Source organism: Macrobrachium nipponense, chromosome 17, assembly GCF_015104395.2.
Source record: "Macrobrachium nipponense isolate FS-2020 chromosome 17, ASM1510439v2, whole genome shotgun sequence".
Lineage (NCBI taxonomy): Eukaryota > Metazoa > Arthropoda > Malacostraca > Decapoda > Palaemonidae > Macrobrachium > Macrobrachium nipponense.
The window spans coordinates 84,629,371-84,642,450 of NC_087210.1; the positions used below are offsets into that span (position 1 = coordinate 84,629,371).

Below are 13,080 nucleotides of genomic sequence, written 5' to 3' on the forward strand. Positions count from 1 at the left end.
GGATGTTTTCCGAGGATTCTCGGAGTAGGAGCCCTACCTCTCCTTCGGCTGAGATTCCGTATACCTCGAAGAGGGAGTCTCATCGTAGACTTCCCAGATCTTCTCATCGTTCTCCAGTGATGTGAACTCTTCTAAGAGAGGGCGTTCTCCAACCTCTCTCGTCAACTCCTGCTAGGATCCCTTCGTCACATAAGGATCTTCCGCGCTCTGGCCAAGCCCTCGAGAAGACGTCCTAGAAGGTTCGGATGAGGAACCGAACACTTCTGCTGCTGTCTCTTCTTTACAAGAAGCTTACAGAGCTACTTTTACAAGTTTTTGGGGATTCCCTTACGCCTACGGCTCCTCCTTCTCCTCACTCACTTTTTTCAACGGCGAAGACAGCGAAGAGTTCTTCTTGTGTGAGGATGAAGCCAACTCTTTCTATGAAGAAGGCACTGAGGAGTTTTGGTTCCTGGATGGCTTCCAAAGAAGAAGCGGGGAAAAACGATGTTCGCTTTTCCTCCTGCGAAGGTTATCAGGACGCGCTGGTTTCTGGTACGAAACAGGAGAGCCCTTAGGATTGGGTCTACCGTCTTCGGCTGATTCGGATTTTTCGGCACTGGTAGATCGACAAGGAGAACTGCCCTTAACTCTGCTAAGACGACTTGGGCAATGAATGAGTTGGATCATTTGCTCAAAAGGTATGTTTAGAGTGCTAGAAGTATTTAACTTCCTTGATTGGTCGTTGGGAGTCCTAGCCAAGGAAAATTGAAGTGCCAGAGTCAATTTCGCCAGAAGATCTTATGTGTGTTTTGTCTTGTATGGACAAGTCGGTAAGAGACGGAGCGAGTGAAAATCGCCTCCCTTTATTGGGGCGGGATCGTGAAGAAGAGGTCTGTTTATTGTTCCTTCTTAAACGAAGTCGGTCTCCCCATGCTCAGAGGTCTTCTTTGCTGTTTGCTCCTCTGTCTACTCAGTTGTTCCCGAAACATCGAGTGGCAGGACATTTCGAGGTCACTTTCGGCCAAAGCCACCCAGGACCTTTTGGCACAGTCGGCAAGAAAAACCTCGCCCTTCCTTCCCTACCAAGGCTAAGAAGGAAAAGGCAAGTGTTCGAGAACCCTTTCGAGGGGCATCTTCATCAAGAACCTCTACGTTTAGAGGTCGTTAGACCTTCAAGAAGGGGTAAGACTTTCGCCAAGTCTGTTAAAGCCCCCAAGTAACTTGCAAGTCCTTCAATCAACGGTGGGGCGCCAGACTCTTAGAGTTTGCAGAAAAGTCTGGGCCCAAAAAGAGGGGCGAAAATCCTTGACCCTTTCTATTAATTTTTGAGGAGAGGTTACCTCATCCCTTTTCGTCGAAAGACCTCCCTTGACGGCCATCCCAAGGGAACTGACGGCCAGGTACAGAGACCCCATCATGAATCAAGCTCTCCATCTAGCAGTAGATCAGATGCTGGAGAAGGGGGCTATCGAACTAGTGACAGACCATCATTCATCGGGCTTCTACAACCGCCTTTTCCTAGTTCCGAAGTCCTCAGGGGGATGGAGACCGGTGTTGGATGTAAGCGCCCTGAACTTCTTCGTAGAAAAGAAGAAGTTCACGATGGAAACGCCTTCATCAGTGCTGGCAGCACTTCGTCCAGGGGACTGGATGGTTTCCTTGGATTTACAGGACGCTTACTTCCACGTACCGATCCATCCTTCCTCGAGGAAGTTTCTCAGATTCATGATGGGGGGGGGGGGAAAATTTTTCAGTTCAGGGCTCTGTGTTTCGGCCTCTCGACGGCCCCTCGAGTGTTCACGGGGATTTGAGGAATGTGGCTCAATGGCTTCATTTGAAAGGGGTGAGGATATCCATGTACCTCGACGATTGGCTAATAAGGGCCAATTCAGAAGATCGTTGTTTGAAAGGACTTACAAGTACTTTAGAATTGACGAAGGCTTTGGGACTTCTCGTCAATTTCAAGAAGTCATCACCCTAATTCCCGAGAGCAAGTGTGTGTGTATCTCGGGATACAGATGAACTCTCTGAGTTTTTCGGGCTTTTCCCTCGCAGGAAAGGATAGCCCGAGGATTCGAGAGAGTAACAACCTTCTTAGGGAAAGAAGTATGCACAGTGAGGGAGTGGATGAGTCTGCTGGGGACGCTCTCCTCTCTGGAGCAATTCGTTTCCCTGAGGAAGGTTGCACCTGAGACCACTCCAATTCTTTTCTTCACGGAATTGGAGTCGTCGTTCTCAGGATTTGACGTTCTTCCCTGTCGTTATCCCAGGACATCAAGAAACATCTCTTATGGTGGACAGATCCCAACCTCTTTGCGAAGGGGACTGTCTCTTCAATCACAGACCCCCAACCTGGTGTTGTTCTCCGACGCGTCGGACATGGGGTGGGGTGCAACTCTGGGAACCAGCGAAGTGTCCAGTACTGGTGGGGGACCAGGTAGCCTGGCACATCAACAGAAAGGAGTTGATGGCTGTGTGGTTGGCTCTGAAGGCTTTCGAGCCCAAAGTCAGAAGATCGGTAGTGCAGGTCAACGCGGACAACACTACAGCTCTGGCATACATCAGGAAACAGGGGGGGACGCATTCCTTCTCCCTGTACGAGACAGCAAGAGACCTTCTTCTGTGGGCAGAAGAAAGAGGAATCAAGCTTCTCACCAGGTTCGTACAGGGAGAAAGGAATGTAAGAGCAGATCTCCTCAGCAGGAAAGATCAGGTCCTTCCCACAGAGTGGACCCTTCAATCTGGATGTATGCCAAAGCCTGTGGAAGTTATGGGGCAGGCCACACATAGACCTCTTTGCCACGTCAAAGAACAAGAGGCTGGATCCTTACTGCTCTCGATATCAGATCCAGAGGCAGTAGCAATAGATGCTCTTCTTCTAGACCTGGAACGGACTCGAGTCTACGCGTTTCCCCTTCAAGATCCTGGGGCTAACCATCAAGAGTTCGTAGAGTCCGATTCAACGAGAATGACCTTAATCGCTCCCTTTTGGCCGGCCCAAGAATGGTTCACAGAGGTACTGGAATGGTTTGGTGGACCTTCCAAGATCGCTCTCCGCTAAGGAGCGATCTACTCAGACAACCCCACTTCGACAGGTACCACAAAAAATCTCCTCGCTCTCAGTCTGACTGGTTCAGACTGTCCAAAGTGTGGTCAGAGCGAAAGGCTTTTCAGCAACAGCTGCTAAAGCAATCGCAAGAGCGAGGAGACCTTCCACCTTGCGTGTATACCAGTCAAAGTGGGATGTCTTCAGACGTTGGTGCAAGAGGAAGAACATTTCCTCTTCCAGTACCTCTGTGACCCAAATTGCGGATTTCCTTATTTTCCTCAAAGAAGAATGTCATCTGGTTGTGTCAACTATTAAGGGATACCGCAGTATGTTGGCGGCGGTATTTCGGCATAGAGGCTTAAATATACCGATGATAAGGACCTGCATGATCTTATTAGATCATTTGAAACCATTAAGCTTGGGTACCTCATGTAGTACCGAACTGGAATCTAGACGTAGTCCTACAATTCCTTGGATCGTCTAGATTCGAACCTCCTGGCTTAGCCTCTTTCAAGGATTTGCGAAGAAGGCTATCTTCCTTTTGGCCCTAGCTACAGCTAAGAGAGTGAGTGAGCTCCAGCTATTGAGGGCAATGTAGGGTTTTAAGGAAGATTCTATGGTGTGTTCATTTCTTCCAAGTTTCCTGGCAAAAGAATGAAAACCATCACGCCCTTGGCCAGGAGCTTTGAAGTTCGTAGTTATCTTTTCTAGTAGGGAAGAGCCTGAAAGAACTCTTTGCCCTATGAGAATTATGAAGTATTTCCTTAAGAGGAAGGAACAACTTAAGGCTAATCAAGATGTGCTTTGGTGTGGCCGCCTAAAGGACCCACTCGGCCCATGTCGAAGAATGCTCTTTCCTTTTTTCTTGAGAAGCCTTATTACAGAGGCACATGTTGCCTGTAAGAAGATCATTTTAGACTACTGAAAGTGAAAGCTCACGAGGTGAGAGCCATCGCAACTTCGCTTGCATTCAGAAAAAATATGTCTGTGCGGAACTTGATGGAGGCGACTTTTTGGAGATGCCAATCGGTTTTCGCAAACCATACCTACGTGATGTAAAAATCACATATGATAAATGCTTCGCCTTGGGTCCTTTCGTATTGGCGGATTCGGTGCTGGGGCAGGGAGCTGAAACTTATCCTGTGTAAATTTTTTATATGTACCCTATATTTTATATTGTTGTTTTTGGTTGTCTGAAAAGAGGTTGCAGGAGGCACCTCTTTTTGTCGTAATATTAACCCTTTGTATTTTGGTTAGGTGGTCTGGTGGGTTTTGGCTCCTTGCAGAGGTAGTGGTAAGGATCTGTTAGGTAAGCGGACAAGGTCCCTCTAAACAGCATCCGACTTGGATTCTACCACAATAGGGGATCACATATCCCAGTGGTAGATCCGAGAGTCTTTCAGCATCAGGTCACGTCCTAGCTGTAGCTCTCCAGGCAATGCAGACTCAGAGATAGTATCTATGAAGTTCTTCATCCTGAAAAAGGTGAGAACCAAGGTTTTTATATCCTACAACATTAGTTGTTTCCCGTCTTACCTGTATATTGAGCTGTCTCTTACCCTCCACCAAGGGTGCCAATCAGCTAAGTATATATCTGTCAGGGAAGTTCATGTACAAAAATGATATTGTTAAACTACAATAAAGTTTTGTACATACTTACCTGGCAGATATATACGATTAATGGCCCACCCAGCCTCCCCTCAGGAGACAGGTGGAAGAGAAAAATCTGACAAGCTACGGGAGTGGTTCGTTACATCGCCACCCAGCGGCGGGTAAGGTAAGGAGACCACCTGACCTACCTGTCGAGTGTGCCGCGCGAGATTTGAAATTCTGTCGGGAACGTCGGAGACTATAGCTAAGTATATATCTGCCAGGTAAGTATGTACAAAACTTTATTGTAGTTTAACAATATCATTTTTTTTATGAAAAATGCAATAAGAATGCATTTTACATAGTTTTAAATGTACCCAAAGCATTAAAAGTAAGGTTTTCTTAGGATTTTTGACAATGTTCCGGCTTATGACAATTTTCGGCTTACAATGTGTCTTAAGAACGGAACCCGCATCGTAACCCGGGGACTGGCTGTGTCTGTAAAACACTCATGTATGATAGGTCCCAATCAAAAGTTTGCACTATTGTGAATTCGCACAACTCAAATTGTGTAAGATTGAGGTTATTTTTTACTGTAGTTCTGTTTACCACTTAAGAAGATAGGTAGATAAGTTGCTGCAGTATGGAAGGCAGTGAGTACTTCCATTTATTGGCAAAGCTTACTCGTACTTGGTATTCGTTGATGCGTTAAGGTTTGTATGCCAGAAAAATTAAAATAGTTTTTAAAAAATTAGAGGTTTCCAAACTGATGGAGACTAGTTCTACAAATATGGTAAATAGTCAGTCTTGATCTTGAGTAAATGTCCTCTATTCTGTTAATTGTTACTGTAAAAATCGATCTATAGTTAGCATCTTTTTACGTAGAAGATAGTTTTAGCTTGTCCCAAATCTTTAAACAATTAGATTTATAACTTGGAGTTACTGCTGCAATAGAAAGTGATTTGTAAAGCCAAAAAATTTATAAAGGAAAAATGTTTAGTGACTTTTCATATTGAGGCGTGTGTAGTGCATAACCCCTCTATGCATGTCTATTAATTAACCCATTCAGCAGTCAAAGTCTTATTTGTAGAGGCTTATATCCCTCCCCTCCCCTCCCCTCCAGTACATCCAAGGAAATGTTTAAAGTTTAGATGTCGCTGATGCATGATTTGGTAATGATTTACAACCCTTTCTACCCCTTCTAGGATGGTTTCCAATGTTTTCTTCAGTAACAGGTAATTTGTCTGAACTACTGTAGAACTAGTTTTATACCAGTTACAAGCTCTCGCTCTTATGGATGCTAAAATATGTGTATGTAGCAGACAAACTGAGGCTGAACAGCTGCTGCAAATGAGAAATATGTTGATAAATGACAAGTGCGACTTACTTTGCTATTGGGGAGCTCCTCTTATTTGTCAGTATTTCCTGATATGTTTTCTTGATCAGCAGTTGTGTGTTTGGAGTTCTTTACAGAGCATTTTTATTGTATACTTTAATGTCTTTGCTTGTACATAGTAATATGTTTTCGGTTGAAAGTGTTAAATGTATCTTATTATTTTATCCAAATCATCAAAATAATGCATATGTCATTTTTGATGTGCTGAGGATAACATTTCCTTACCCAGCTTCTGGGATCTCGCGCTTTGATGGGATGTAATGAATTTCTAAGAACTATAGGTTTGGCTTGTTCTGTAGTTAAAACCCTAAGTAAGATGTCACCATTATACTGCCTTGTAAACTCATGAAACAAACTTCGTGAAAGACTTCTTATTGTAGGCTGGTCGTTTAGGAGTGATGCAAATGTTATATACAGTTAATAAAATCTTAAGGACAGATTGATAGTGTCCAAATCTCATATTGGAATCTTAGTCCAGACAGATTATATGATGGACTTTTTCAAGTAAGGACTGTCATTACTCTGTGCGTACCTTGCTGTGATGAGAATCTTCATATCCAGCTGCATCAGGTTCTTTGTCTTAAATGTTTGTGCAGAAACACCATGGAGATGCCAGTTTGACATGGCGGTGAGATGTATGTACTTTTATTATACCTTGTACCTTCAGTTAGTGTCACAATTGGATTATGCTTTCAGCAAAGTAGGGCCAGTTAGATGTGTATTATATACATGTTATGCAGTATTGTTTACTTTATTAGAAGTTTGTGAATACGTTATAGCTATCATTTGTAATATTGTGAACCACTTGAAAGTCACTATGTCCCACTCATCATCCAGTTATTGTCTATGCATAGTTAAAGTATGAATTGAAATTTTTTTTTATTATAATAGATTTAACAGGACAACTGGTTCACATCTGTAGACCTCATAGGGCTAGCTTAAAGAGTGTTCTTAAGAACTGCCAATTGGAGTTAGCTAAGGAGTATTAAAATGTAGTAAAAAAAGACAAATGAAAGGCAGGAAGCATTGTAGTAGGGGCCAAAGGTGCTCTTTGACGAGGGCCACGCAAAGCACAATGTAAGAAGGCTCCTTTGCATTGTGAATTGAAAACTGTGACATTCTCACTTACCAAGCTTCCAACTCTTTGATGGATGCTAAAATGAGATAAAAATGACAGCTGAAGAACTCAGAAGTCAACCTCCTCTCTCTGCTAAGAGGGATTTGCGATTTTTATAACAAAATTTGACTTGATATAAGTTTAATGGACTCAAGTCTTGCACAGCACTTTTTATTGGGAGTTCCCTCTTCTCATCCATTTTAATAGTACACAACTCTGATCTGTAGACAGAGGGAAGGAAAGAGAGCAGTTTTATCTTGCAAGAATGAGAAATGTTTGCCAAGCATAGCAGGTCTTGCCTAATGTTTGCCTACAAGCAGTGTCAATTTTAAAGCAGCTATTCAGTCCAGTTTGTCTGTTGTAACCAGATGTTTAGGCAAAAGTAAAAGTAAGAGAATTGTAAATGGTAAACATAAATATTAAATTTTGTATAATTAAATTGGCATAAAATTTCCATCTCTTGATATGTAGCAATTCCCTTGTGTTTAACAATTACTCTTCATTTAGGTATTCATACTATATTATTTTGTAGTTTTGAGAAACCTTTGCTGGTACGTACTGTAGTTACTTTTATTTTATTACTAAATAGATACAGCATGGTAGTTAAAGAGTGATATAAAAAGTGTTTTTGGTGATATAAACAGTGTACTTTTTGAAGTTATGAGGATTAGCAAATACTCTCCCTCTCTGTGAAATAATGAAAATATAAATCTTGCTCTTCTCTATTCATCAAATAAATAGTAAAATTAAATAGTAAGAATAAATTAGAAATAATTTATTGAACTGCTGTTTTTTTAATATTCATGAAATGGACAAAATATTGTTCAGCACACTTGAAATGATTGCGAAGAGTCTTTTTAGCATTCAGTCTTTTACTCTCCGTCTTTAATGAAATGACTAATGTTTGAGTTCTTGTATAATATATTTCTTGCAAGTGTCGATTGCTATCTTAACCTTGTGCTGAATTTGATGAAGGGAAAAAATCACAGGGTATTTTGTAAGTTATATATCTTCAAAGTAAAGTATGCTGCTTATATATCATGGTGAACCACATAGATTTGTTGGCAAAAACAAAAATTTTCTCCCCAACAGATCAACAGGGTACTTACCTCCATAAAATGCTCTAATATTTCTTTTATGGAGGTCACTCGATCCATAAGAATTGTAGTCTGAAAGGTTTTACTCTTTATTTGCATTGGATGTAACATTCAAGGCATGTGGTTTATGTATTTGTTTTTTAATTTTGAGGAACCAATGTTAGTGTGTTGCATTAGTGTAAGCTACTATATAAAAAAAAAGTGAACCTATTTAAGAGAGAATGTTTAAAATCAAGTATTTCATCTAAGACATGATACGGAGCTTTTTATAATTCAGTTTGTAAGGAAAAGGAAGGTAGAGTATCGTAATGTTTGTTGTGTTAAGAGTATATGAGTATGTTTAACAACAAATTTAAAGCTCAATCATACAAAGAGAGATGTGTCCTTTATTAAAAGGGGAAATTCCATTTAGCATAAAGGCTGCTAGAATTTGGTTCCCTTCTAGCTTTAGTAAGCTGTTGCTTGAATGCATATTATTCTTGGAAATCTTATGTGCACTTTGTGACGTTCCTACTTTCCAACGTACCGAAGGTTTTTTACAATGAACTTGAAGGTTATTGCAATGGAAAAAGTTAGTTCTGCAAGTAACAGATCATATTACCTTTGCCTTTGAAATTTGGTCTTAATTTCTTTGTATCCTTTACTGTGTTGGCTTTGGGTGCAGTAAATACCATATGCTTTTTAGTATTCATTCTTTTAGTTCATCCTAAACTCTTTCTTTTAATAATAATATATTTGCTTCTGTCATTAGGTGGTTGCCTGTTAGTATTAAGCAAGATTAAAGAGATAAATGCAGTAAACTCTCAGTAAAATGACCTAGAATTGTTTATGCTGGCTTATCTTGATTTTGGCAAGTGTGTGCTAAACTGAGTAAAGTTGCCCATCTATGGGTTACTTGTTATTGTGGCTTGTATGCAGAAATTTAGTGGTGGGAAAATGACCACTTTTTGTAGACAGTTTCATTCAAGTTTATTACGTTTCACAAATTGCAGAACAGTTTGTAAAGTAGTGAATGTGTTGTTTTATAAAGACAAAATTAATTTTGATATACTGGTAACAACTTATTTATTGACCATTTTGTGATCATGAAATTTCCCGGACACTGCATTCCTTCTGGAATTATGAATGGAGATGGCAATTGTTTTTGTCTAAGACAAGGTTTACTGACTTATTATTGTGATTTGAGATTTTACTGTAGATATTGCCTTCTATTTCAACTATGAGAACATTATTCCTTCTTTCAGAAAAATTTTTTATTAGAGATTTTTGGTCTGTCATGCAAACATAATGTTTTAAACTTAATCTCATAGAGGTAGAACTTTCATTCTTGCATTTTAGTGTAGGATTATTATTATATTTGACAAAAGTTTTGCACATTTTTAGCTGCATTTAATTTGCCTGTGTATGCTATTTTCCTGTGAAATTTAGATTACTGTATATAATACAGAATTATTTATTTTCAGAGCAAAGCAGCACACCAACTGCCACCAAGCCAATGGGGCCGCCAAGAACTAGCATGTCTCGAGGAAGTGTGCGCAGTGGTTCTCGTGGTGTGTCAAGGGTATCGGCAAACTCCAGAATGACATCCGGAAGAGGATCAGCTGCATCAAGTAAAAAAGATTCAGATCAAGAAGACAAGTTAGTTTCCCTTGCATTTCGTTCTGTTAGGTTAACAAGTAATACTGTCCATCTATAAGTATTGTGATAACATAATCATCATCATATTCATCATTGTTTCTATGTTAGATTTACCCTATACTGAGGTGGTACTGAAATGATTTCCTTCCACTTTCTCAGCACATTCTGTCTAAATTCCTATGTAGTAGGTCTTCAAATATGCCCATTGTTATGATTATTTGAACCTTCCTACTGTTCTTTGAGTGGCTGAAATAGTTGATTATCTTTTCATTTATTCAGTAGAATTATAAAATGGCTTTGACCCCTCTGAGACTAAAGTTTACTAAGACCAGCCATTGCTAGGAGACATGTTTTCTTAAGATTAGCATGTAAGCTATTTGCATTTGGTTATTGTGATTCAGCCTTAATTTACCCTTACATTTCAAAACTGCCTTCCCTTATTTCATCATTAATTTGCTATGCTGCTGAATCATTGTGTTATCTGAATGATTAAGTCTTGACGTAAGTAGTGCTAGCATTTCCAGGTTAAAGTTCACAGTACAGTGTTTATACATGGTTCATGGCCATTCTTTATCATGGTACACTCTTTTGCAGTGTTCTGTACGTATACAGTATATTTAGGTTGAGAATGTGAATGAATTCCATAAGCTGTATAGTGTGATACCTTGAATATTTTTCCTTGCCTAAAAGTTTTTTTTTCTCTCTCACTCTCTCTCCCTAAGAACAAGTACACCTCGGTTGAATCCACCACGAAAACCTTCAAGACCCTATGCTTCTGTTCGAGCAAGAATTCGAATCCGAGGTGGCAGACCAGTTGTTGGAGGTTTTGCAAATGTAGGTGCAGTTTTTGGCGAAGCGAAAGTAGAAGAATTGCATCCGCAGATTATAAAGATGGCACGAAAATCAGGGCAGCTCAACCTTTCAAACAGAGGAATGGTGGAAGGTTAGGATATGTAGTGTGCGTTTTCATGGCACCGATGTTTGAAATTTTGAAATATCTGCTTGGAAAATGTAGCAATTCATGTTAATTCATTTAATGAGATTTTGTTTAATGAGATTTTGTCAGTGCATTTTAGAATAGTATAGAGTTTAAGTATTATTTTGCAATGGCCTTGGCTATCATACAGTACATACAAGAAATTATGTATTTCAGTTCCAGACAAAGTTTATCATATCCACGAAATTGACAATGAAGAAGCCAAGAAATTAACAATGAATATGAGCATGGATAATAGTGATGATGACAGGTGGTGGGAACAGACGGATCTAACTCGTTTGTACCTGGCGTCTAATCAGCTGACAACTATTTCTCCTAAGATCAATAACCTAATGTCTCTTCAGATCTTAGATGTAAGTAAAGGAGAGATGTACTTAGTGTGAGTTACATGTACATTAAGTCATATTAATAGGAGATAGGAGGACAAAAGAAAATGGAGGACAAGAAAGGTAATCATTTGCTGACATTGCATCACTATGCAGTAAATGTGCCTTGCTGTCGAACTTCTCAGTTCCAGAGGTCCCATATTCCTCACGCCATTGAACTGTAGAACAGCCTCCTCAAAAGTTCAATAAAAAATGCAATGAATTTCTACCCTAAAGCAATCCTCCTTGTATTGTTATAATTTACTTTTATTTATTTATTTATTTTTTTTTTAAATTTTTTTTTTTCTTTTTCAATAACTCATCTCTTCTTGTATTTCTTAATACCTTCTGTTATTTTTTTTTTTTCCAATGAACACCATGATCTTTCAAAGCTTGAAATTTCAGCCATTGGCCTTTGTGGGCTTGTTCTGTATGAATAGGGTTTATTTTATAAAAAATGATAATACAGTGGTACCTCGAGATACGAAATTAATCCGTTCCGAGGCGGCCTTCGTATAATGAGTTTTTGTGTATCTTGGAACACATTTTACATGTAAAATGGCTAATCCGTTCCAAGCCCTCCAAAAACACCCCATTAAATTTCATAATAAAGCTAAATTGACCTATAAACAATGAAATACTACAACAATTTGGACCATTCAATACCTAAATTAAGAATAAAAATCGAAAACCTGTAAATAAAGTGTATATTAGTGTACAAGAAATATTAATTACTGTAACGTTAAATGTGGAAGCTTACCTTTCGAGTGAGGCTATCTCCGATAGTGGCGGCAGAGGAGGAGGAGGACAAACGGCAGATAACGTAGCTACACTTAACTTTATGAAAATACACAAAAAATTTAAGGAAAACCATAAAACTAAAATTTACGAAACACCTTAACAAAAACTGTAAACACTTAACTTACAAAAAATCTGGAAATTACGTAAACATTTTTTTTTTTATTTTATTTTTAACTTTTTTTTTTTTACTTTTACGTAGGCTTTTTTTTTTTTTTTTTTTTGTTTTTTTTTTTTTTTTTTTTTTTTTTTTTACAGAATTTCAACTTCATCACCGCTTTCAACGTTCTGTTTTTCATCACTTGGTTCTTCCTTTTTGCTTTCAACTTTCTGTTTTTTATCACTTGGTTCTTCCATTTTGCTTACTCCTGCTAATGCTGAAGGCCTCTTTAAAAAATAACGATCCAAGGAAGATTGCTTCTGCCTACTTTTCACAATGTTCCTGAAATTACTCAGCAAACTTGTCATCGAACTGCGCAAGCAATAAACGACCTTTGTGTGAGCCTTTTAGGGGTGTCTTTTTTTTCGATAAACAATTGCACTTTATGAAAAGCGCCTAGAATATCCTTAATTTCTTGCCGTTGTCATAGGCTCCTCCTACTCTTCCTCGCCGCTGCTAGAGAACTCCTCTTGAACGACGTTAAGTTGCATGGCCTCCAACTCCTTCAGGTCATCCGTCGTAAGCTCCTCTGGTGCTCCTCGAGATAAGGTCGTTGATGTCGTCCTCGTCGACGACCAGCCCATGGACTTGCCGAGTGCAACGATTCCATCAAGATCTGGGTTCCAAAAACAGTTTCGGGATCATCAACTGTTTCTGGACTCTGCAGTCACCAGCCTTCGCCCACGTCGAATCCCTCGAAGTCTCTGGCGGAGGTACGGCATCAGGCCAGAGTTTCTCCACGAGGAATTCAAGGTTCGCCTTGAAACCTCTGCCAAGTAGGTCAATGAGTCTGATGCAAATGACGATGTCGAAATGCTTCCTTCCAAAATTGACGCAAGGTGAGGTTTGTGGTATCGGTGATTGTCGAAACATCTCTTGAATAGATGTTTC

General features: G+C 39.6%; 1 protein-coding gene across 1 annotated transcript in view; it reads left to right on the forward strand.

The window, feature by feature from the left end:
- Positions 1 to 13,080, forward strand: part of LOC135196403 (leucine-rich repeat-containing protein 40-like) — a 33,553-nt gene that overhangs the window by 3,268 nt on the left and 17,205 nt on the right. Inside the window, 3 exon segments of the mRNA XM_064223208.1 lie at positions 9,695 to 9,869; positions 10,592 to 10,812; positions 11,023 to 11,219. Coding sequence (XP_064079278.1) covers positions 9,695 to 9,869; positions 10,592 to 10,812; positions 11,023 to 11,219 — 593 coding nt within the window.